General features: G+C 26.6%; 1 protein-coding gene across 2 annotated transcripts; it reads right to left on the bottom strand.

Annotated features, from left to right (window-relative positions):
* Positions 1 to 1,255: 1,255 nt before the first annotated feature.
* LOC125583685 (ent-copalyl diphosphate synthase, chloroplastic-like) lies at positions 1,256 to 22,772 on the bottom strand. Of its 2 annotated transcripts, XM_048751054.1 has the most exons (15): positions 19,547 to 22,768; positions 16,144 to 16,215; positions 15,918 to 15,997; positions 15,333 to 15,639; positions 14,851 to 15,034; positions 13,119 to 13,333; positions 12,880 to 13,000; positions 12,687 to 12,799; positions 12,379 to 12,605; positions 12,086 to 12,201; positions 11,293 to 11,391; positions 10,864 to 11,106; positions 4,824 to 4,959; positions 2,879 to 3,055; positions 1,256 to 1,633 (listed from the first exon to the last, which is right to left on the bottom strand). In XM_048751054.1, the coding sequence occupies exons 1-15, from the start codon at positions 19,632 to 19,634 to the stop codon at positions 1,424 to 1,426; spliced, it is 2,388 nt and encodes a 795-aa protein (XP_048607011.1). In that variant the 5' UTR covers positions 19,635 to 22,768; the 3' UTR covers positions 1,256 to 1,423. The 2 variants fall into 2 exon arrangements, with proteins under 2 accessions (XP_048607011.1, XP_048607012.1); XM_048751055.1 differs by lacking the exon at positions 11,293 to 11,391 and having other exon boundaries at positions 19,547 to 22,772.
* Between the last annotated feature and the right edge of the window lie 346 nt (positions 22,773 to 23,118).

Here is a 23,118-nt window from a genome sequence, read left to right as displayed (position 1 = left end):
GTATCAGTCCACAACAGCCCTCACACCATCATGCCGCACACACGTAAAGAAACACAAGCCGGAACACAACAACGAACTATAAACCATACGAAAGCGCAAATCGCTCGTCTAACCCAAGGTATGCAAGCATTGGTTTCCCAATGTTACTCCAATTGAAGAACACGAATACAATGACCATGCTAAGGATGATGAATACCGTATGCAGTTCTCGGACGAAACATAGATCGAGTACAAAACGCACAACACAATAACGAACAATGGAACCAGAGTTTTAAATTGGAAATCCCATAATTACATGGCGAACCTACTATAAAAGAGTTATTTGATTGGATTATTACAGTTGAAGAAATTTTGGAATTCAAACATATTTCTCTTGGTCTTTAGTGATTTCTTTGTTAATTTTGACCATCAAGTGCAAATTGATTCACAATCTTTGTGAATTGCCCAACCTTTTCTGATTATGTCTCTTAGCCTCCCAATTTAAACCAAACATATCTACCGCACTGTCGAGTATTTCGCTTGACATGATTTCTTATTTAGCATTTATCACAAATGGTTCACAAAATCTTAGATTTATGGATTTTTTGTTTGTTCCATCTCTCATATCAAACAATGCTACAAAAACATTGGATTTGATTGGTAGCATAGGGAATAAAATAGAGTAAATATAATCAAAAAGGAAATAATATTTTATCTATTTAGTTATTCTAGTTTACTCCTTCCATATTTGTAGAATAAAAAAGCTGGTGAAAATAAGATAAACACAGATAAAATTTTCATTTTCTAGAATTACTGAGTGATCACCTCTTTCATCCTGATTGGATATAGATTAAAATCCAACCATGTATTTGAATAAATGAAAATAAAGGGAATAACCAGTATACCATCATTTCATTTCATCGTCGTCTATATATACGTTTATACAAGGAGAATCTAAATAGATACGATAGTATGATAGTGTCTTAATAAGTTGGGTCTTGTGTGTTTGGTATCCAAACAAAAGAGTACAAAACCTAGTCATCAAGATCATGTGTTTTAAAGTGGAGCTTATCTCTCTGCCACACCAAAATAACTTTTCAAAGGCAAGTCACGACAAACAAAATCACACCGAAAAAAAAAAAAAAGTGATCTCTAGAAAAGTGAGACGTCGTTTTGACATGACAACTACATGATCAGTCTCTGGCTCTTATTATGCTAAACCCCATATCCATCACTCCTATGTTTCTTCTGCAAAATCACACCTAGATTATGGCCATTCATGTATATCCCTATATATTTAATTAAAGATACATAAAAATAAATACAAATAAAATACTTTATGATAAAAAAATGCATCAGTCTAATATTATCCATATACAAGCATCCATAGATTTATGAATCGATGATACATTAATTACTTAATTAAAACACATCACTGATGAGGCTATAAGACTTTTTGAAATAAGACTTTGACGATGTGACTTTGGAGATGATCACCACATGAAAAATAATAGTAAAAAGCCTTTGCTACATCAAGAAAGGTGATGCTGACATCACGGAATGTGTCAATCTCTGACAATACTAACTCAACCATTTGCTCCATCTCATTCTCCATTATTTTTGTTGTCTTCTCCTTCTCAACGTTTCTACTTGCCTGTATTAAGATTTAAGATAATTGATCACTTAGGTTTCATTCGAGGTATGATCTGGTGATTGTGCTTGAATAGGTAACATCGGATGGAACACTCGATTTCAAATGATTATGTGCAGGCGTGGTCCACAACACATGCAAAGAAGTTATTGGCCTTTACATCAGTCTTTTATATTATTTGAAAAACATTGCACCAGTTTAACTATTACACGTGTTTTAACTATAATAATTTTTAAAATTCATAGAAAAATGTATTGGTTTATCTAAACATATATTTTATTTATCATTAAATTAATCATAAACTTTATTAATAGTGTACAATTATTATTTTATTTCTTTCTTTAAATAAAAACTACAAAATTATCTAATATAATAAAAGTATATCTATGAATTAATAATTTTAATAATAGAGATTTGATGATAATTTGTGTATTCTCCATCATTTTGTTTAATTAAATTATATTATTAAAATAAATTAAACAATCAAATTAACCATATAAGAAAAATTATAATTTTCATATGTGCTATATTTGGAATTTTTAAAAACAACTATAAATTTCTAAAAATATTAAAAATCTCATGTCAAAAAATTTACGATCAGTGGTTAAATTTTCTTATTATAACAAGATATACATGATCATAAAATCTTATGAATAAGAAAAAAAAAAGAGAATTTAATATTTTATTTCAAAATTTGCAATGAATTTTCAAGAATATTTGTAAATTTTAAAATTATTAAAAGTCTCACATTGAAAATTTTGTTTTCAATGATTTAAAAATTTTGTTGTAAAAAGATACAAATAATCTAAAACCATATAATTAGAAAGTTTCATTTATTATCCATATTAAATATACTATATTTATATGTTAATATATTTAAATTTAATTATACACCATACAAAATAAAAAACAAATGATTGTTTAGATGTAATTACCATAAAATGATTGTAAATAAACAAGATTGATTGTTTTGAATTATGTGTTTGCACCAATTTAATTATATGTAATAGTTAATGGTTGCTCAATTATTCAATATATATATATATATTATTGGTATACCATAATATGTTCAAAAACGTAAAATACATATAGTAATTTGTATATACAATTCTCATCATGTTCAAGGTGCGGATTTTAAACTAGTTATAAGTATAGGACTGAGTCTTGGGAAAAACATGAACTGAATTGATTGGAGTTATTTTCCAAAATTGCAGTTTAATAAGTAATATGACCAAATAAATTACTAACCTTTGAATATTGGGAAATTAGATTGATTCGGTTGATGATTTTTGAGAGACGAACAAAGTGAGGATGAGAGAATAAGCTAGTCAGGTCATTGTGCTTCATTAAAAGTATCATCTTCAACATGAGCTCTCCTTCTCCTCCTTCTCCATCTAATTTCCATTTCTCCAGCCAATCTTCCCACTATAAATACATTGATAAGTGACACATGCAATCAAAGCCGAGCTTACCCATATGAAAAAAATGCAACGGCCTTAGGCCCTTATATAAACATCAAATCTTAGGGCTCCGCTTTTACAAAAAAAAAAAAAATTGATTTGCTTATGTTTTAGAGGTTTTACTTAGAAATATTTGTATTTATTTTATATAAGTAACTTCTATACATATTTTTTTTTCATCTTTCTTAGAGGCAAAAAATGTCTTCTTTAGCTTTTGCAAGTTTTGTTGTTTTATTTTTACGATTATTCTACATTTTTTATAACTTTATTTCATACTTTCTAAAATATATCTGCATAAATAGATACATTAAAATAAGAATTACAAACTATAGTAAAATTATGTGTATATTTATAAATCTATTGAAAATGTCGTTATAAAACACAAATGTCACAAATGCATGATAGTATATGATTTTTAATAAAATAGTATTTTAAACATCAAAAGTATGAAAATTTTAAATTTGAATTTTATTTCAGTGTCAAATTTTAGTCATATTTACATATAATTTTTTTAGTTCACGTTAGGCTCCTAAATACGTAGGCACGGCACTGCATGCAATTGTATAATCTTCTACATTTTTCCAACTTTTATTGTTTTTAATGTTTAAAAAACATTAGGAATTACACGTATATAGTGTTTCTGAACCACACCCAGTAGGTACAATGTTTCTCAGACTCTAGTTTATAAACAAGAAATCAGTCATCAATTTCGTTCCAAACTTATAATTTTCAACAGATGCGTTAATTATTTGAGGATAATTTATTATTTATTGTATAAAAGATAACGTTCTATATTCAATTTCTTTCTTCTTAAAACTAATAAACTTGTCAATTATTTTTACTATGTACAACAAACTATGTAGGTATTTATTTGTTATATAGATATGACCAGCCAAAATGCATATATAAATATGATAGATGGTTAGAAAATGACCATATTTAACATGCAAACTATGTAGGTATTTATTCTGACCATATTTATGACCAACCAAAATGGATTCTTTTGAATCTCAGATTAACGGATTTACCTTTTTAATTAGAGTATTTTGAGCATGAATATTTGCAAGTGTAATTTTGAATCTAGTTTATTTTATCATTTTTTTTCAAAACACAGATCCGTCGAGACCAAGTAGAAAGACAAGACTAATAAGAACATAAGAAGATTAAGAAGAACAAAGGAATTAAGTTACGGCAACATGATGAATGCACTTTATTTCGTTTCTAGATTTGTTCTTAATATATGTGTATTCTTATGCTGCTTTCTAACACTTACTCTTATATTGCTAAACTTTAATTTTTATGTTTCAAATAACAATTAATTCATCATTACTCAATTTTCAGTAAATTTTACTATTTTTGTGTGATTATTATTATTATAATTATTGTTTATCTAAACTAATAATATGATGAATTATGAAATAATAATCTAAAATTTAACACAATTAGTGGTCAAAAATCCATCAGTAAAAGAATAATTATTTTTGATCACTTTCTGACGTTTTTTTTTGACGACGTTACTGACCATTTAATTAGGTCAAATTTTTTTGACCACTTTCCAACCACAACCAATTTTTGACGGAGTTTTTTGACCGTTTTATTTGGTAATAAAATAGTCAAAACAGAGTATTTCTGACCATTTTCTAATGATATTGAAGGTGAAATTAAACTATTTCTTGTAGTGTATATATATATTAACCTAATTAAGAACATGAGAAAGAGAGAGAGAAACGTACCAACTGATAGATGAGATTTTTAACGTCACGCCCATCAGACATGGAGAGGTCGAAGGATATTTGATTCAAAGTTCCGATTAAGATTCCGACAAGCAGACTCGGCTGAACCGATCCTGGTCGGTCCAATATCATGCTCCTATAATTTTTATCCCCATCATGCATTTTAATAATATAGACAAATTAGTCAATCAATGCTGGTTTTCAACAAGACCAGTAACATGATCATAGGGAACAACTGATTCTACTAGGTCTTTCGTCTTGTGTTGACCGCTGCTAAGTTTTTTTACATTCTTAATCGAATACATAAAAAAATATAATACATAAAATAAAAAACACACGTATGTAAGTCCAGTTTTTACTTTGTCGTTTGTTACAATAAAAATTTACAATTTAATTATATTTTAAAATAAAAGTGCATGAGATTATATTTGTTCGGAGGAAAAAGTAACATATAGTATATAACAAGCAACCCTATTGCATGAGCAAAGGGATATTTACGAAATTATTTGCAGATTTTAAGACGTTCCACGTACCGAGGATGAAAAATCGGACAGCAGATGGTTTAACGAGGACTACTACTCTATACGTTCCTAAAAGATTCATATTATAAAAAAAAATTTTGTTTCAAAAGGATATTTATTTTATATTTCCAATATAATTTTTGTCAAGAGAAATTTTAAAGTTCAAGAACATTACACTACAAGAAAACAGCGGTATTTTGACGGACATTCCGACGAAAAATGAAATCCTCGGAATTTCCCGAGGAATTTCCTCGGAAATTCCAAAGACACCCAAATTTTGGGTTTCCTCGAAATTTCCTCGAAATATACTGACGGAATTCCGAGGAAATATCAATCCGTCAGAATATTCCGAGGAAATTCCGAGGAAAAATGTGTTCCTCGGAAAAAACCGATGAATTCCGAGGAAATATTATAGGGATTTTACAAAATTCCGAGGAAATTCCGACGAACTAGTGATCGATCGATGCGTTTTTGGACATATACCCATCGATCGATCACATTGTTACGCTTTTGTCCATCTTAGTGATCGATCGATGCGTTTTTGGACATAAATCCATCGATCAATCCGTTTATAAAAAAACATTCGATATTTTGAAACCCCAAACACTAGTTCCTTAGAATTTCCTCGGAATATTCCGAGGAAATTCCGAGGAACACTTGATATCCTCGATCGATCGATAGGATAATCTCATCGATCGATCACATTGTTACGCTTTGGTCCATCTTAGTGATCGATCGATGCGTTTTTGGACATAAATCCATCGATCGATCCGTTTATAAAAAACATTCGAGATTTTGAAACCCCAAACACTAGTTCCTCGGAATTTCCTCGGAATATTCCGAGGAAATTCCGAGGAACACTTGATATCCTCGATCGATCGATGGGATAATCTCATCGATCGATCACATTGTTACGCTTTGGTCCATCTTAGTGATCGATCGATGCGTTTTTGGACATATATTCATCGATCGATCCGTTTAAAAAAAATTGACTTTTTGAAACCCCAAACACTAGTTCCTCAGAATTTCCTCGGAATATTTCGACGGAATTCCGAGGAAGAAAAGGGTTTCCTCCGAATTCCCTCGGAATATTCCGAGGAAATTCCGAGGAAATAGGGTTTTTAAACCGAAAACAACGTTTTGCGGTTTGAATAACACCTATATAACCCTTATTAAGTGTCTTACGTTCATTATGAAGTCAAAAATTTGTTCATTACCCTATAATAAACACTTTTCCGATTGTATGAACGAAATCTCCACAACATAAGAGAAACACTTATACACTTTAATGAACGGTAAAGGAAATACTTACAATTCGTTTTGAAATTTGTTATTTCATGGTTTATGCTCATCTATACAAAGAATCCTCAATGGTATGCATTACAATTGTATAAGAAATGAAATACGGCAAAAAAAAATTGATGTTTTGAAACCCCAAACACTAGTTCCTCGGTATTTCCTCGGATTCCTCGGTATTTCCTCGGAATATTCCGAGGAAATTCCGAGGAACAATATAAATTAATAGAAATACATGCACATGATATTCTTTTTCCTCGAATTAATGAAAATATTCCAAGGAAATTCGGACGGATATTTAAATGGCCGTCGGAATTTCCTCGGAATATTTTCATTTAACCGGGCAAACAAGCCGCCAAATATTTCGCGAAAATTGAAATTGAAAATACTGAGGGAATTCCGACGGAAAATATCCGTCGGACCCAAGGTTTTATAAACTCGAAACGCATCTTCTTCCTCATTTCTCTCTTCTTCCTCTCCGGCGATCTCTCTCTCCTTCCGGCGTTCTCCACCTTCTCTCGCGACGATCTCTCCGGCGAATCCTTTCCATTCTCTTACAAATCATGTAAGGACCCTATCCCACTCTCTTAGGTCCTATTTGTTAGGTTTTTAAGTAGATTTGATGATTTTAGAAGGTTTTTGATAGATTTTTGTTAGAGTGATTGGGTAGGATTGTGATTTGTTGTGTAATAGGTTTAGAATTGTGATTTGGTTGTGTTGAATTGATTTAGAACTTTTTTTATAAATTGTTCATTATTTTTTTATTTACAAAACGTTTTTTCTATATAAATTCGATTTTACAAAACGTTTTTTGTATATAAATTCGATTTTTGGATTTATAAAAGATGATTTCATATTTATAAAAATATTTATATTGATTAAAACTAATTTTGTATTTATAAAACATTTTTTTGATTTATAAACACTATTTTTTTATTTTTTTGATTTATCAAAACTATTTTTAAATATACAAACCGTTCTTTGTATATAAATTCGTTTTTGGATTTATAAAAGATGATTTCATATTTTGAAATTAATTTTGTATTTATAAAATATTTTTTTGATTTATAAACACTATTTTATTATTTTTTGTATTTATAAAAACTATTTTGTATTTATAAAAAGATGATTTCATATCTATAAAAATATTTATATTTATAAAACTAATTTTGTATTTATAAAACATTTTTTGATTTATAAACACTATTTTATTATTTTTTGTATTTATAAAAACTATTTTGTATTTATAAAAAGATGATTTCATATTTATTAAAACTAATTTTGTATTTATAAAACATTTTTTTTATTTATAAAAACTATTTTATTATTTTTTGTATTTTAAATATGTTTTCTATTTCAATTTTAATTTTATATTTTCGAATTTCAATTTAAAAAATTAAATTTTAATTTTTTTTTAATTTTGGAAATATTCCGAGGAAGTTTATCCCTCGGAATATTCCGACGACATCTTTCTCGGAATATTCCGAGGAATTTCCGACGAACTTGTGGTCCTCGGAAATTCCGAGGAAATAGGGTTTCCTCGGAATTCCGTCGGAAATTTCCGAGGGATTTCCGAGGAAAGATGAATTTCCGAGGAGTTATTTCCGATGATTTTTTTCGTCGGTATATCGTCGGAATAGCGTTATTCCGACGACATATCGACGATTTTTCCCTCAGTATGCCGATGTTTTCTTGTAGTGTTAATTGCATTTCATAAAATCTTATTAGTTTAAAAATATAGAAAATATAAAATTACAAAAGACTATGCGTAGCTAAGTTTTAATATGCTTTACTAAAAAATGTGAAAATTCTAAAACATTGATCTTTTAGGAATAGAGTAGTACTTTTTGTCGTGAATTATTTTTTGTTAGTTGTTATATTCATATATGGATTCCAAGACTACCTCTGCTTTAACTAATAGAATACATTTTTGATGTTAAAAGAAATCTAACAAATGGATCTAATTAATATATTTTTTAAAGAAGCTAAAATTAATGAAGAAAGAACAATAATTTTTTTTTTCTTTTGGCAATCCTAATTTTACTACAAATTTGATATAGTTTTTAAATTTACCTTGAAAATGAATTTATGATAAAAAAAGACTAAACTAATCTTTTTAATCATTTATAAATGTTTAATAATCACTTATAAAAGTTTATATACCCATCCAAATCTTAAATACAAAACCATAACAATATTCAATAAATTTTAAATCAAAATATTATAATATTTTTGATTGAGTGTTGTTTTAAAAGTGGTAACCAACTTATAGTATTTCAAACAATGTTTTTAATGAAGAAAATACTGAAAAAAGAAGACATGAGTTTTCATTTAAGAAATTCAACAAAAAATGTTAAAGATAATTTTCCAAATATATATTTTTATCACTCCAGAATTGTTTAATTTGGTTTTTATATTTAAAATTTTAAAATAATAATAAATTATATTGAATTATTAATATTTTTATGTGAGATATTTTGATAGCTTTCTGGCTAATCGACATGCTCTAATAAATTATTTTGTCTGCACATCATCGGTGAAACTGCAGTGTTTTGTTTCTAAGAAAACTAATTAGGCCGAAGGAACTTATCCTTTATACCTGTTAATCCTTTAGTTGTGGGTTCAAATCTCGAAAACGCTAGTTTTAACTCTTTTTTTATCAAAAAAAAAAAACTTATCCTTTATACTATTTAATTGGACAAAACTTTTAAAATTAAATACAGCTTGGTGTCTTTGACAAAACAAAAGTCAAAAGAAAAGCAAAAAACAAACAAACAGCCGTTAGAGCCTTTATCTAACTGAATTATGTTTAACGTAAAAGCACTACCAGCTTCAAAAAAATAATATTAATAAATGGCAAAAAAAATTGATGGTGAAAGATTTGATGGCAGAATTCAGAGAAAACAGTTATTTTAAGTTACTTATTCAAATTGTAAATTGCTATAAGTTCATCACTTAAATCAAATAAACTCTAGATATATACTCTAAAAATTCAAAATTAATTTTTGTTCGTAATAAAATTTTAAACTGCATAAGTTATTGCATTAAAATTCTTATTTACTCTAAATAAAATACAAAATATTATATTTTAATTATTCAATTTCAGTATAAGTCAAGATTTCTCCACTTTTTCTTATATTTTTATAATTGAGGGTATCCGGTGGGTGAAAATTCAACCGACTATTTTTTTGGGAACCTATCCATCGGCAATAGATAGACCCGGTTGTTTGCAATGTTAAATACTCATGTCGTCTGAACACACAAGTATGTAAGCCTGAGACGGTAAGTTGATGATAGTAAATTTACGTTATTAGCAGAATATTATTATTTTGAAACTAAAATGCTATTTTTACTATCATAGGAATTTCAGTTGATGTATACACGAAGTTTATAATATATATATATATATATATATATATATATATATATATATATATATATATATAGTTATACTAAAACAATAATATGTAACATATGTTTTTATTTTTTAAAACTCATGTAACATCTATATTATTTAAACTGAAATACATTTTGATACTGTTTGAAAACAAAAATAACAGTTTAAATGGAATTGTTTGGAACATTTAGTCATTGCATTTACAATGAATTAAGTACTTCTTTTTGTATTTTTTGTATTTTTAAAATCAATTTAAATTAATTAATTACAATTCCAAAGCCTACCTAACCGAATCAATATTCATATATTGACCATTATTAATAGAGAAATTCTTTAAGATAGCCTTTTTTAAGTTTTTGTCACAAAAATAGCTTTTAATGAAGAAATGACTAAAATAAATTTGATTAAAGGGTACCGTAGGGTTAACTAATCTAAACTTAGGGTTTAGAGTTAAAGGGTGAGGTTTTGAGGATATAGTTTTAAATTTTTAAAAATAAAGAAAAAATTAAAGTTAAAATTTTCAAAATAAAAAAAAAAAGCTATTTTGGTCATTTTTTAGTGATGTTTTTGTGACAAAACTTCAAAAGGGCTATTTGAGAATTGTCCTTATTAATATTGTATGAATATTAACTAAATCACATCTATTAAAGGGAGATAACCTTTTCGAGGGATTAACTAAATCGCCAAATTACAAAATATAAAAAAAATATACATAGAATTTTTTATAAAACCAACGGTTTATGAGTTTACGTTGAACACACATTAAATCAAACAACCGCGCGAGGGTGCGGGTCAAGTTCTAATATGTTTTATAAGTGTAGTTTACCTGTCATTGAAGTGATGATCACTTCGTCTAGCATTGTGAAACTGATCGAATAAGCTTACTCTTGAATCAGAGGATTCCCCAAAAGAAGAAGAAATGGCTTTCACCAATACACTTGATTTGGCCCAAGCCATTCTCTCATCTGACCTATCTTCTTCGAAGATAGTCGCAGCCGCTAGGTAAAAGCACTCGAGGAGCCCGTTTCTGCACACACCACACTCATGTAACCTACTTTCTTCATACCATCTGCATACAAAATCATTAATTTATTATTTATTACATATAGAGAAATAAGAAAATTAAATTTAAAAGGTAGGTTTAACACTTTAACTGGAACCAATAAATATTTTTTCTCAGCTTATTAACCGAATACTATAGTGCCAATTTAATTCAAAGCCATAGTTATTGGAAAAAGAGTGTAGATGCTATTACTTTTGGAAGGTGTCCCATTCGAGTTGATGCAGAGCTTGGCAACTGTTGTAGTCTTGTTTTGCTAATTCCAGATATTCATTATTATTCACATATGGCATCCTAGATTGCCCACCAACATTAGTTGATCAATTTAGGTCGTATTAATAAACTAAATGATCATCCTTTTTAACAGTTACTGCGGTGCATTTATTTTGCATTCATTGGAAAATACAAAATAAGAGTTATACCAACCAATACTCCCTTGTTCCTGAAAAGTTAGATTTTCTAGATTTATTTTTTGTTCTAAAATGATAGATTTTCTAAAATTTTAATGTACTTTTAGTAGTTAATGTTGAAAAGTTGTATACTTTTAAGAAACATTAATTGAAAATATTTGAATTGGTTGAATACTATTGGTTGATATTTATTGGAAATGTATAGTAAAATAAATAATAAATTCAATTGTAAAAAATTAATTGTTTTTTTAATATGCGTGAATACTCTAGAAAATCATTCTTTCAGGAACAGAGGGGTATCTTTTATAAAAAGATATCTTTTTTAATTCATATTCAATATCTTTTATAAAAAAAAGACAAAATATTTTCAAATTATATTATGTTTTTAAAATAAAAAGGTAAAAATAATAATAATAATGGTAGTTATAAAAAAAAATATTTTTAAGTCAGCAAAACATAAAAGATATCGAATATGAAATAACGAAATTCTATTGGTTGGTAAACCAGGTGTTCACTATAGGGGTGAACCTAAGAATAACTCACAAAATAATTAAATATATTTGAAAAATAAGAAGTACCTATAAAGGGTCTTGCCAATCCAGACGTCGTTTTCTCCACCATATTGCTCAATATAGAATCTCGTCTCCACTCGAGGCAAGCTGGCGTACCATGGAATCTCTAACGCAAACCCAATCTAATAACATGCAAAATATTATATCAAAAACCGAAAAAATAAGCACAAAAAGAGCCAAACACGCTTTGTCGTTACCATCAGATGGCCCCAAAATGGCATGCAGTTAAGTGCAAATGTAATGTATTGGAACCATTTGTAATTTGTGTGTGTTATGGTCTTATACTACATGTAATGTACCTCGCCAGGTAAGTCTTTCATTATAATCCATTTATCAATCAACTCGTCTTTTTCTTGTTTATGTTTCAGATACTTGGAAGAGAATTCTTTGGCGTTTTTCAATATCTCTTCCTTTGGAAACGCCAATTGCGATGCCCGGTATAGATTGAACATACCGGTCAACGCTTGGTTTGATTGCCCCGCAAAGCAGAAGAACTCTCCTTCTTTCTCAAAGTTCATGAATACATCTAAAATTCAACCATTTTAAAAACTTTTACTTTGGTTAAAATGTGAAAATATATTACTAGAAGAAAATGACTAATATTTACCCGCTGAAACTTGGTATCCATGAAGTCTTAATAGCCTAAATGCCATGGCTGTGTCGTCAATGTCTTGGACATGGGAACATCTAGCCCAACATATGCCTTTGTCTGTCCAATATCTGATATTTTATCATCATCATCGTTAGACTAAAACTACTTTGTTACACAAATGAAGTTAATAAATATAACGTTTTTTAACCTGTGAACATAGTCAAGACACTCTTTAATCCCTTCTTCAAAGTATCTCGATATCCCTAACCGTTGTAGCCTATCCACGATCCATATGTGTTCGAAAAGATCCACAGGAAAGACACTGGGAACTGAAAAGTAGAACTAAACAAAGTTACTGAAAAAATAGATTTTATACGTCGAATGTTAGTAGACAAAATAGATAAGTCGACAGATAATACTAGGGCAAGTGGTTACTAGCTAACAAACCTCCACCATTGAAACGTTCAACGGCATTGCGCAAATACTTGAGACAATTATTGTCTCGGGTATGCATGAATGCAAAAGCGGTAGAGGAAGGAGAGAAGAGGAATGATCCGTCTTGACATTGAAGTTTCAAAAGTTTTTCCCAATCTAAATCACGCATGCCTTCCAAACTATGTAGCAATGTTGTTGGTATCTTGTGCATTATCTCTTTTGGTATCCTATAAAAAATCTCATTAAATCATATCTTCTTCTATTCATACTACATGTGCATATATACTATCGTATAACTCTTTTTTCTTGGCTTTGAGTGAAGTATACTGGACCCATATATATATATGTATATATATATATAGATAATAGGGAATAAATCTAGTTTAACCCTTATTTATCTGTTAATTACTAGTTTAACTCTAATTTTATTTTAATTATTAGTTTGTATTTCATACCTAATTTACCCTTATTTTTCTTTGTTAACAAAAAAATAATTACGAAAATGCCATAATGAATTTTCGAAATATTTATAATTTTGCCACCGACAGACTTATTTTGTCTATGTTTTATGTAGCCACAAATTTAAATATATTTTTCTTTAGTCACAAATTTATTTAAATATCTATATACTTAATAAGATTTCTACAGACTTGTTATAGCAAATCTGTCATATTTGGCCCCAAATATATTAAATATTGACAGATTTAATTAGAAATTGTTAGATTTAATTTAATTGGCGACAAATTTATTTAAATTGAACAGATTTAAATATGAATTAATAGATTTAATTTTTCTTTAGCCACAGACTTACTTGTTTTTGACAGATTTAATTTCAATTTGACTGATTTATTATTTTTTAGCCGCAAATTTACTTAATTTTGACAGAATTAGTAAGGATTTGATAGATTTATTTATTCTTTGACTACAGATTTGTTACCGTTTGACAGATTTAGTTAGGATTTTATAGATTTATTTTTTTATTTGGCCATAGATTGTTACAATTTGACAGATTTGTTTAAATCCAAGCCACATATTTATTTATGATGTGGCCATAGATTTTTTTTAATTCCACTTAACGAGAATGGTAAACCAGATTAAACCATTTAATTTTGAAATTATTTCATATACCCTGTAATTTAGTCTCATGTCCACTTTAGAAACTTTACAAGCTAAAGATTCTCAAATTGTTCTTGGTGTTATACTCTGTTAAAAATCATCAATAATTATGCTTAAAAGCTAATGCGTGATTTAACAATTGGAGTAGCTAAAAATGAAAAGACTAGATGTGCGTGATTTAACAATCAGAATAGCTAAAAAATGAAAAGACTACATGTTAATTCTCAACTTCTCTTTTTGATGATTAATACCACATAAGATGATACATTTTCAACTTCTTCTTATTCTAAGATTGACAATAGAAATGAAGAACTCAGAAACAAAAAGAAAAACGTCGCGGAAGAAGAAAGAGATTATCTAATAATGAATTAGGGGAACTAATGTATAATGGCAAAATTGTAGTTAAGAGGAACCATTGAGGTTAATTAGTTTTTTGTACCTATTTTAGATTATATTGATTATATAGAGTTAGACTAGTAATTAAGTAAAAGATTAGGGTTATTCTGGGTAATTTTCTCTAGATAGATATATACATATTTCTAACATATTTTTATAAAATAAAATATTAAATTGTAACAAAAGAATAGAATATTGAATTGTGTGTATATTTTTGTCCCAACATACGAACCTTGTTAGCTTTAGCTCTTTCTTGGCGAATATATCTTTCAAGACCGGAGTATCGTACGGTACATCTATGTTTATTCCTCGAGCTATTTCAAGTAACGAAGGAAATGCTACTTCGAATCCAATAGGCATATGCTCATGGTTTTCTTCTTCTAGCTTTTCAATATTTTCTTGGAAAAACGTGATTCCTAAGTTACAAAAAAACGTAATTCCTGAATTAGTCAGTGATAATAATTAACACATATATTTCATAAATATATAAAGTTAGACATGTCAAATGATTTTAGTTCGGAAATGTATATATAACTTTAGATAATTATGTAGAAAATATTCAAAGTATTCAAGAGATGTTCTAACTCATAAATTAAACAATTTATACTCTCTTTTTAGCCCACTTTTTGAAAAAATGTTTTGAATATTCTGCAGAAAGACAAGATTTACTTCCATGTTTTTCTGAACTTTTATGTACAAACAAAAATAAATAACCTTTCTGGCTTTGATGAGGAAAGAGATTCCATGATCTTAGAGCAACGACGCAGGCAAGTGTGTTGATGAGACGATCATGATAAGAGAAAAGATGTGCATCACCCCAAGATCCATCGGAGAGTTGATTATCAACGATCCATTTCACGGCGGAGGGAAACGCTGGAGTTTTATCTCCGGCGTCGATCAATGCAACCCAGGCTGTGTCATAAGCTGATATTGTAATTTCACCGTCACTTATGTTTCTCAATATCGATTTCACTCTCTTCACTGCTTCTTCGATTGCAATATTACTACTTCCAATACCAATCTACAATTCAGATGCAAAATAAATTAAAAAAAATAGCACATATAGTCACCAGAAGAATTGAAACTAAACATCATACAGTATAAAAATATTTTGTGCATTTTTGTCAAAGAACATACAATCTATTTTGATGGAATATAACGTATATATTCCAGGGAGAAATTTACAAATCAATGTAAAAAGTAAATGTATTAATGTGGATTTTTGTTGATTATAATTGACTATAAATTTTTAACAAACAGCTGCCTTTAAAAAGAGAGAAACCTTATTCGAAAAATCACCTGAGGCGCATCTTCTCCTTGAAGATGTTTCCACTGGATAAGAGATAGATCATGTTGAGTTTCTTGAGAATTCTTGGATTCTGCACATAGAAGTATCAAACCTTTAGCATCGAAATTTTTTAAAAAAATATGGACTTTAATATTATACTCAATGTTGAAAATTAGATTAGACTTTACACGAAAGAAAATTAGATTAGACTTTACACGAAAGAAAATTAGATTAGACCTTGAATTGGAAGCTTTGAACAAGATATGGAGCAGCCTTTGGGTTTGCTTTTCGCCACAGTGAAAGGAGATCCTATCAAAATAAGAAAACTATAAATATAGTACTGATTAATAATGAGTATAACTAGGTTTAGATCCACGCGCCTTGCGCGGAATCAACATTATATATAAAAAATATTTTATGTATTAAATATTTTTACATATTATAAAATAATAAATATATATTAAATAATTAAAAGTCAGTAACTATTAAATATAAAATTAAATTGGTGCGAACATATAAATCAATTTTATTAATCCAAAAAATATTTTTTTTTATATTTGATAGGATATGTTATTAAATTTAAATGATACTAACATAAATAATATATTTTAGAATATTTTTAATATTATTGTCTATTAAATAATGATTTCTACTCATATAGTTTTTTTGATCATTTGCATCTTTTATAGAAAAAAATTAAACTACTGATAACAAAATTTTTTATTGTGGGATTAATAGTTTTAGTAATTTATAATTTAAAAAAAAATAAGTTGTCAATGATCATTCAAAACTTTTATCAAAAAAGTTATTCAAAGTAAATTTTGAAACAAAAATATCGTATTTTATATGGTTTATAGTTTAATTTAAAATGATATATATATTAATCTTAATAATTAATTACATTAGACTTTTTACTTATATAATTTTTGTAATCATTTGTATTTTGTCATAACAAAAAATTTAAACCATAGATCATAAAATTTGAATGTGAGATTTTTAACAGTTTTATTAATTTATAGCCGTTTGTAAAAATTCAAAATATAACATATACATAAAAATCTAAATTTTTATTATATGGTTATTGTGGTTATTTAATTTATTTAATAGTTTAAAATTAAACAAATATGATAGAAGATACACTATTTTTATCAAATCTTTATTTTTCAAAATCATTAATTGTCATATATACGTTAGCCACATTAGACAAATCCGTAAAGTTTCTTTAAGAAAATAATAAAGTACATTAATGATGAATTTATTGTTAGTTTAATAAAAATCTTATAATATAATTAGATGGACCAACATATTTCTCTAATGATTCTAAGAATCATTCTAGTGATGCATGTGGTTATAAAAAGAAGTTGTAATGCTTCTCAATTAATCATTGACTAGGTGTTTTCCTGCACCATGTGCAGTAAGAAATTTTTTAAATCTAACTTCTATTTAAAAATAAATTTTATTAAATATTATAGATTTTACTATTTTCTTACTACTATTTAATATATATTTTATATATATTAAATCAATTTGTATAAAACTAATAAAAATGATTTAAAAATGTATAATTATCAAAAAATTAGCCTAAACAATATTTATAAAATTTGTAGATATATAAGAAACTAACGATCTTACGATTAGATATTTAAATTTTAAAAAAACTGTAGAAATTTTTGAAAGTTTTAGTAATACAAATTGTATAATTATACAAAAATAATAATATTTCGAAATCTGAAATGTTATATATGAATATTATTATTTTATAGATGATATATGAGCTATTACCATATTTAAAAAAATTTACCAAAAAAAAAATATCAATATTGAATGTAATATATGAATTATTATCATATTCTAATAAGTTTACCAAAAATATAAATCAACATTAAATGAAATTATCCATGTCATATATTTTTGGAAGGCATGTCATCAATTTCAGTAGCCATGTCATATTTGTTTTGTGAAATTGATTGTAGAGAGCATATCTGGTAAAATCACTTCGCAAATATAAAAAAATGTTATTTTGTCGCTAAAAGAAACATTAATTTATTAGGTTTCAAAGGGGATCTTTGTGTGTTGGCAAATATAGTAAGATACGATACAATGTCAATCTATTCGCTAATGATTACTTGATTGACTAAACATATGCTCAGTTAACAGTATGACTAGATTTTAATTCGCAGAATTAAACTTTTATTAAATTTTAGCTTAATAAATAGAATGATATGATGATAAAAAAATAGAATGATATTTGTTTTTAATTTATATATATATATATATATATGTATATAAATTATTTTCTGGTAATAACTGACAATATGTTAGCAATTTATTTTTATTATAAACGAAAATACAATTTCTAATTTTAACGCACTTAGACAATGAAATATATTTTTACTTTTATTTATGCGTTTTATATTAATAAAATACATTATTTGTGAAAATCAAATTTCAATCTTTTGGTGTAGACGATATTATATAATTTCACAATTTTGATAGTAAATGTAATATATATATATATATCACTTAATTTTATAATTAAATTTTAACCATTATATACATTCTTCCGAGGTAAATATTTTTATTTGGTTTAAAAACTATATTATACTTATATAATATACTTATATAATATATATATAATTAATTTTTATTTAAAATAAAATTTCAATTTCAATTATATTTAATATTGTAAGATTTAATAGATTAGTTATGAAATAATAAAGATTAAAATATGTTTATAGCGCCTTTTTATTAAATAATATATATATATAACAAATACTGAAAAAGGTATTATGAGTTAATTTGTTTTTGACTACTTAATTTAATTTAGTTTGATGTTACTATTTTTAATGAAAATATAAAAATAGAAAATCTATAGTGGAACAAATTACAAATAACAGTACAGGTCACTAAAATTTAGTATTATTCAATGTTTATGTTTTAGTAAAATCAATGTTTATGTTTTAGTAAAATAGATTCAAAATGAAAATTTTCTTATTTTAATATAATATATACCTCCACGAACTATTAATATTTAAATTAAATTTAAATCCTTTTATTTTAAACAATATTTAATATATATGTATTATGGTTTTTCTTCACAATTTAAACTGATATATGTCTATATATATATATATATATACACACATATATTTGCATCAAAATAGGAAGTAACAACTGTTTGAAACGAAAAATACAAATTAAAAAACGGACGTTGATATTAAAATATGATTCGAAATACATTTGTAAAGTAGAAAATATCAAAAATCTCTTTTTCAAAAAAAATAAATATCAAAAATCTGCAGTCATTGTTGATGATGAACATATTTCACGCGTGGGTACTGACTACTGAGAGACAATATAAACAGAGTCTTCACTCTGTTTTTTTTTTTTGCATTGTTAGTTATCTAGGGAAAACGAAAACAAACAAAAAAGTTTAATTTTTCATCGAAAACTTAACGAAAGAACGGATCATCTATTTAACATGTTCACCAACAAAATAAGAATGTCATCTTGAAACCCACAAGAAAATTTCATTTACAGGCATACCAAAAAATCGGAGAATTGAACGGTGATATATAAATGAAAGAATCAGTTTGTGTGATGGTGTGTGTCTGACCAGGCAGATAGAGAGATCACTCACTTGAGATCTTACGGAAAGATATTGTTGTTTTAGGGCTGAAAAAGTTGTTATTTTGAACAGAGTTAAGAGCATAGTATTGAAAAGACATGGCTAGAAGCCTTTTGGTCTTCCTCTGTTCTTCCAGTCTTCGTGAAGAAGAGAAAATAAGTGATGAGATTTGAGAAACTAGAGAGAAAAGATGGATATAGTGAGAGAGGGAGAAGTTCTGATGGGATTATATAAGGACATAACCGAGCTCAAGGAGCCAGAATTTTTCTGTACTGGGGTCAAACAAAAAAAAATCAAAATCATAATATATAAACGACCAAAAAACTACAAATGTATTACTCCAAAAAAACTACAAATGTACTCAACGCTCACTCGTATCTTGAAACTTTGTTTTTAAGTTTGTTCATTTTATAATGTTTCTATATTATAAATTATTTGGGTCTAAATCTAATAGTACAATTTGGGCTTAAACTAACTTATTAACAATGTTTAAAATTACAAAGTACGTTTAGTGATTAATAAAATTTTGTAATTATAGAAAAATAAGATTAAAACTAATATAAATCCAAAGTTTTAAAAATAAAAAAATATATTAGTTGTAATTAAATTTTGTCTTTAATTTTTTGTAATTATTTTTGTGGGGTCAAATTTATTATTTAAGTGGAGTCAATCAAAGATTGTACAAATTTAATCTAAATTTTTCTTTTTTTTGAAAAAGTGGGGTCAGCTGACCCCCTACCTACTAAGCTGCATCTGCCCCTAAGTGGCCCAAAGCCGGTTTAATTTTTAATCTCTTTCAATTTTTTCTTTTGTTAAAATATACTAATTTTATTTCATAAAAAGACACTTTTCATACATATTAAAAATAATTGAGATGTATTTATGTTTTCATTAATTATATCTATTCAACCAATAGTATTATAAATATTTTTATTTATAAAATCAATGCATTTTGTAATTAATATTTAGCTGAAATTAAGTATAGATAATAGATTGCATTGAAATTATAAAACATCATTTTTTATGTAACAAGAAAAACTATTAAATTGACACTTTTTTTAAGAAAATAGAGGAAGTATATATTAGTTTTAAATTTAAATATTGTTAATAAATGTAATTATATAAAATATTTTAATCAACAATTTTTTTAAATTAATTTCTGTTTAGAAATAATTTTAATAATAATTAAAATATTGAAACATAATAATTTTAGGGTTTTCAAAAAAAAGTTTCCCAAGAGCTCATGATAATGTTGAGCCGCCCTGAACTGACTTAGTTATAGGGCTATGCACAAATACTTATTATTGGCCTTATATTAGTTACTCTCTGTGTATAAGTATTAAGTATTGATATTTAGATATTTGAAGTACTTGTCATTGTCAAGTCGGATAGCAATTAGTAGAATTTAGATATTTTCAAATGTAGAACAAATAACAAGTATAAAAACAATTTGTTACCGACTTGACAATAATCGCTATTTTTTAGAGAAGACATTTTTATTATTATGAAAAATAAATAATATTCCAATATCAAGAGATATTGAGAGATTCATGTTTTTGTTCATTTTTCCTCGTTGTAACATAAATAAATATATATTTTTTATAATTATTCATATTTTTTCTAGTACAGTAAACAAAACAATCTTTCATATCTATTTTTAGTAAAATATTGTTTAGTAAGTAACTTTTTAAATACTGAAAAATACTTGTAAGTAATTCACAACTATTACGTAAGTAACAAGTAATAAAGCGGATCAAGTAATTTGCAACTAATTCATTCTTGCAAATTACTTGATATTAATCGCCAATTTTTTAGAGAAGGCATTTTTATTATTATGAAAATTGAATAATATTCCTATATGAAGAGATACCTCTTGACAAAATACTCGAAAACATATTTTTAGCGAGTTAAATACAATTTCAAATTTCTATTACTCATATAAAGTAAGTCAAATATCAAGTATACCTGAAATAGTAAGTGTCTGGCTTATACTCATATAAGTCAAATATCAAGTTTAGAGAAGACATTTTTATTATTACGAAAAATAAACAATATTCCAATATCAAGAGATATTGAGAGATTCATGTTTTTGTTCATTTTTCTTCTTTGTAACATAAATAAATATTTTTTATAATTATTCATATTTTTTCTAGTACAGCAAACAAAACAATCTTTCATATCTATTTTTAGTAAAATATTGTTTAGTAAGTAACTTTTTAAATACTGAAAAATACTTGTAAGTAATTCACAACTATTACGTAAGTAACAAGTAATAAAGCGGACCAAGTAATTTGCAACTAATTCATTCTTGTCAATTACTTGATATTAATCGCCATTTTTTTAGAGAAGGCATTTTTATTATTATGAAAAATAAATAATATTCCTATATCATGAGATATCTCTTGACAAAATACTTGAAGACATATTTTTAACAAGTTAAATACAATTTCAAATTTCTATTACTCATATAAAGTAAGTCAAATATCAACTATACCTGAACTAGCAAGTGCCCTGCTTATACATAGCCCTACCAACACCATCACAGAGAGATAAAGAGTAATAAAATGAAATATATTTATATTTAATATAAAATACATTAAAATATTATTAATAAACTGGTGAGAATTGACATTATATCTTTAATGAATATTTAAGAATTCAAATATTTTAATGGCAAAAATCAAAACTAACAAGTCAACTAAAATATATTTTTCTATTTAATAAGATAAATATATTTTTGTATAGTAGAGAAAAAACTCTATAAATTAATAATGTTGAGACTATAACTTTTTATTAGTTAATAAAATTATTAATTTCATTTTTAGATTATTTTTAACAATATATTTTTATAAAGGAAGAAAATAATTAATTCTGTTATATATATATATATATATATTAATTTTTAGAAATTTGATTTTTATATCATTTTTGTAATACTATTTGGTGTATACGAAATATCTTTCATAGGATTTATATGTAGTTTTAGATCTAATTTTACTAAATATAATCAAAATATATTGAAGTGTTAAAAAATAGAGATGAACTTCATTGTGAATGTGAAACATTAAAATATAATGTTTTTTGTACTTATATAAATTATATATATATATATAAATTATTAAGTTATGATTTTTATGGTATTACATATTTATATAGGATCTCTTAAGAAGTTATTATCTTATTAGTCAGAAGGTATTATAAACTCGAGTTATGCAGTGTATTAGACAGTCCACTATGTAGCATTAAGTGCATTTTTTCCGAGATCGACCGGATCAGCCGATAGAGTTTATAAAAAAAAAACTTGTTTAATTTGGAACCAAATTTTTTCTTAATTTAACATATTTATTAATTTATTAAATATTAATTTGTAGAATTTTTATTGTATCTAAGAAATCGTTAGGCGATTACTAGTTACACGTGGTCACAATGCTTTTTAGCACCGACCAGAGCATATGAAAAACGTTTTAGAACTGAACATAACTTCTTATTCTCTATCGCTAAATTGCTACTATTCAAAACAAATATTGTCAAACCCAGTCAGCTTTTGTTGCTGGGAGATAGATTTCAGACAATATTATGATCGC

This window comes from Brassica napus, chromosome C3, assembly GCF_020379485.1.
Source record: "Brassica napus cultivar Da-Ae chromosome C3, Da-Ae, whole genome shotgun sequence".
Lineage (NCBI taxonomy): Eukaryota > Viridiplantae > Streptophyta > Magnoliopsida > Brassicales > Brassicaceae > Brassica > Brassica napus.
The sequence above is the reverse complement of the archived record's forward strand: the minus strand, read 5'-3'. Positions and strand labels throughout refer to the sequence as shown.

Coding starts and splice junctions, on each gene's coding strand:
- LOC125583685 (XM_048751054.1), bottom strand. CDS start 19,634: ATGTCTTTTCAATACTATGCTCTTAACTCTGTTCAAAATAACAACTTT. Junction 13,001..13,118: donor TGAACGTTTCAATGGTGGAG/GTTTGTTAGCTA, acceptor TCTACTTTTCAG/TTCCCAGTGTCTTTCCTGTG. Junction 11,107..11,292: donor GAATGGGACACCTTCCAAAA/GTAATAGCATCT, acceptor TTTTGTATGCAG/ATGGTATGAAGAAAGTAGGT.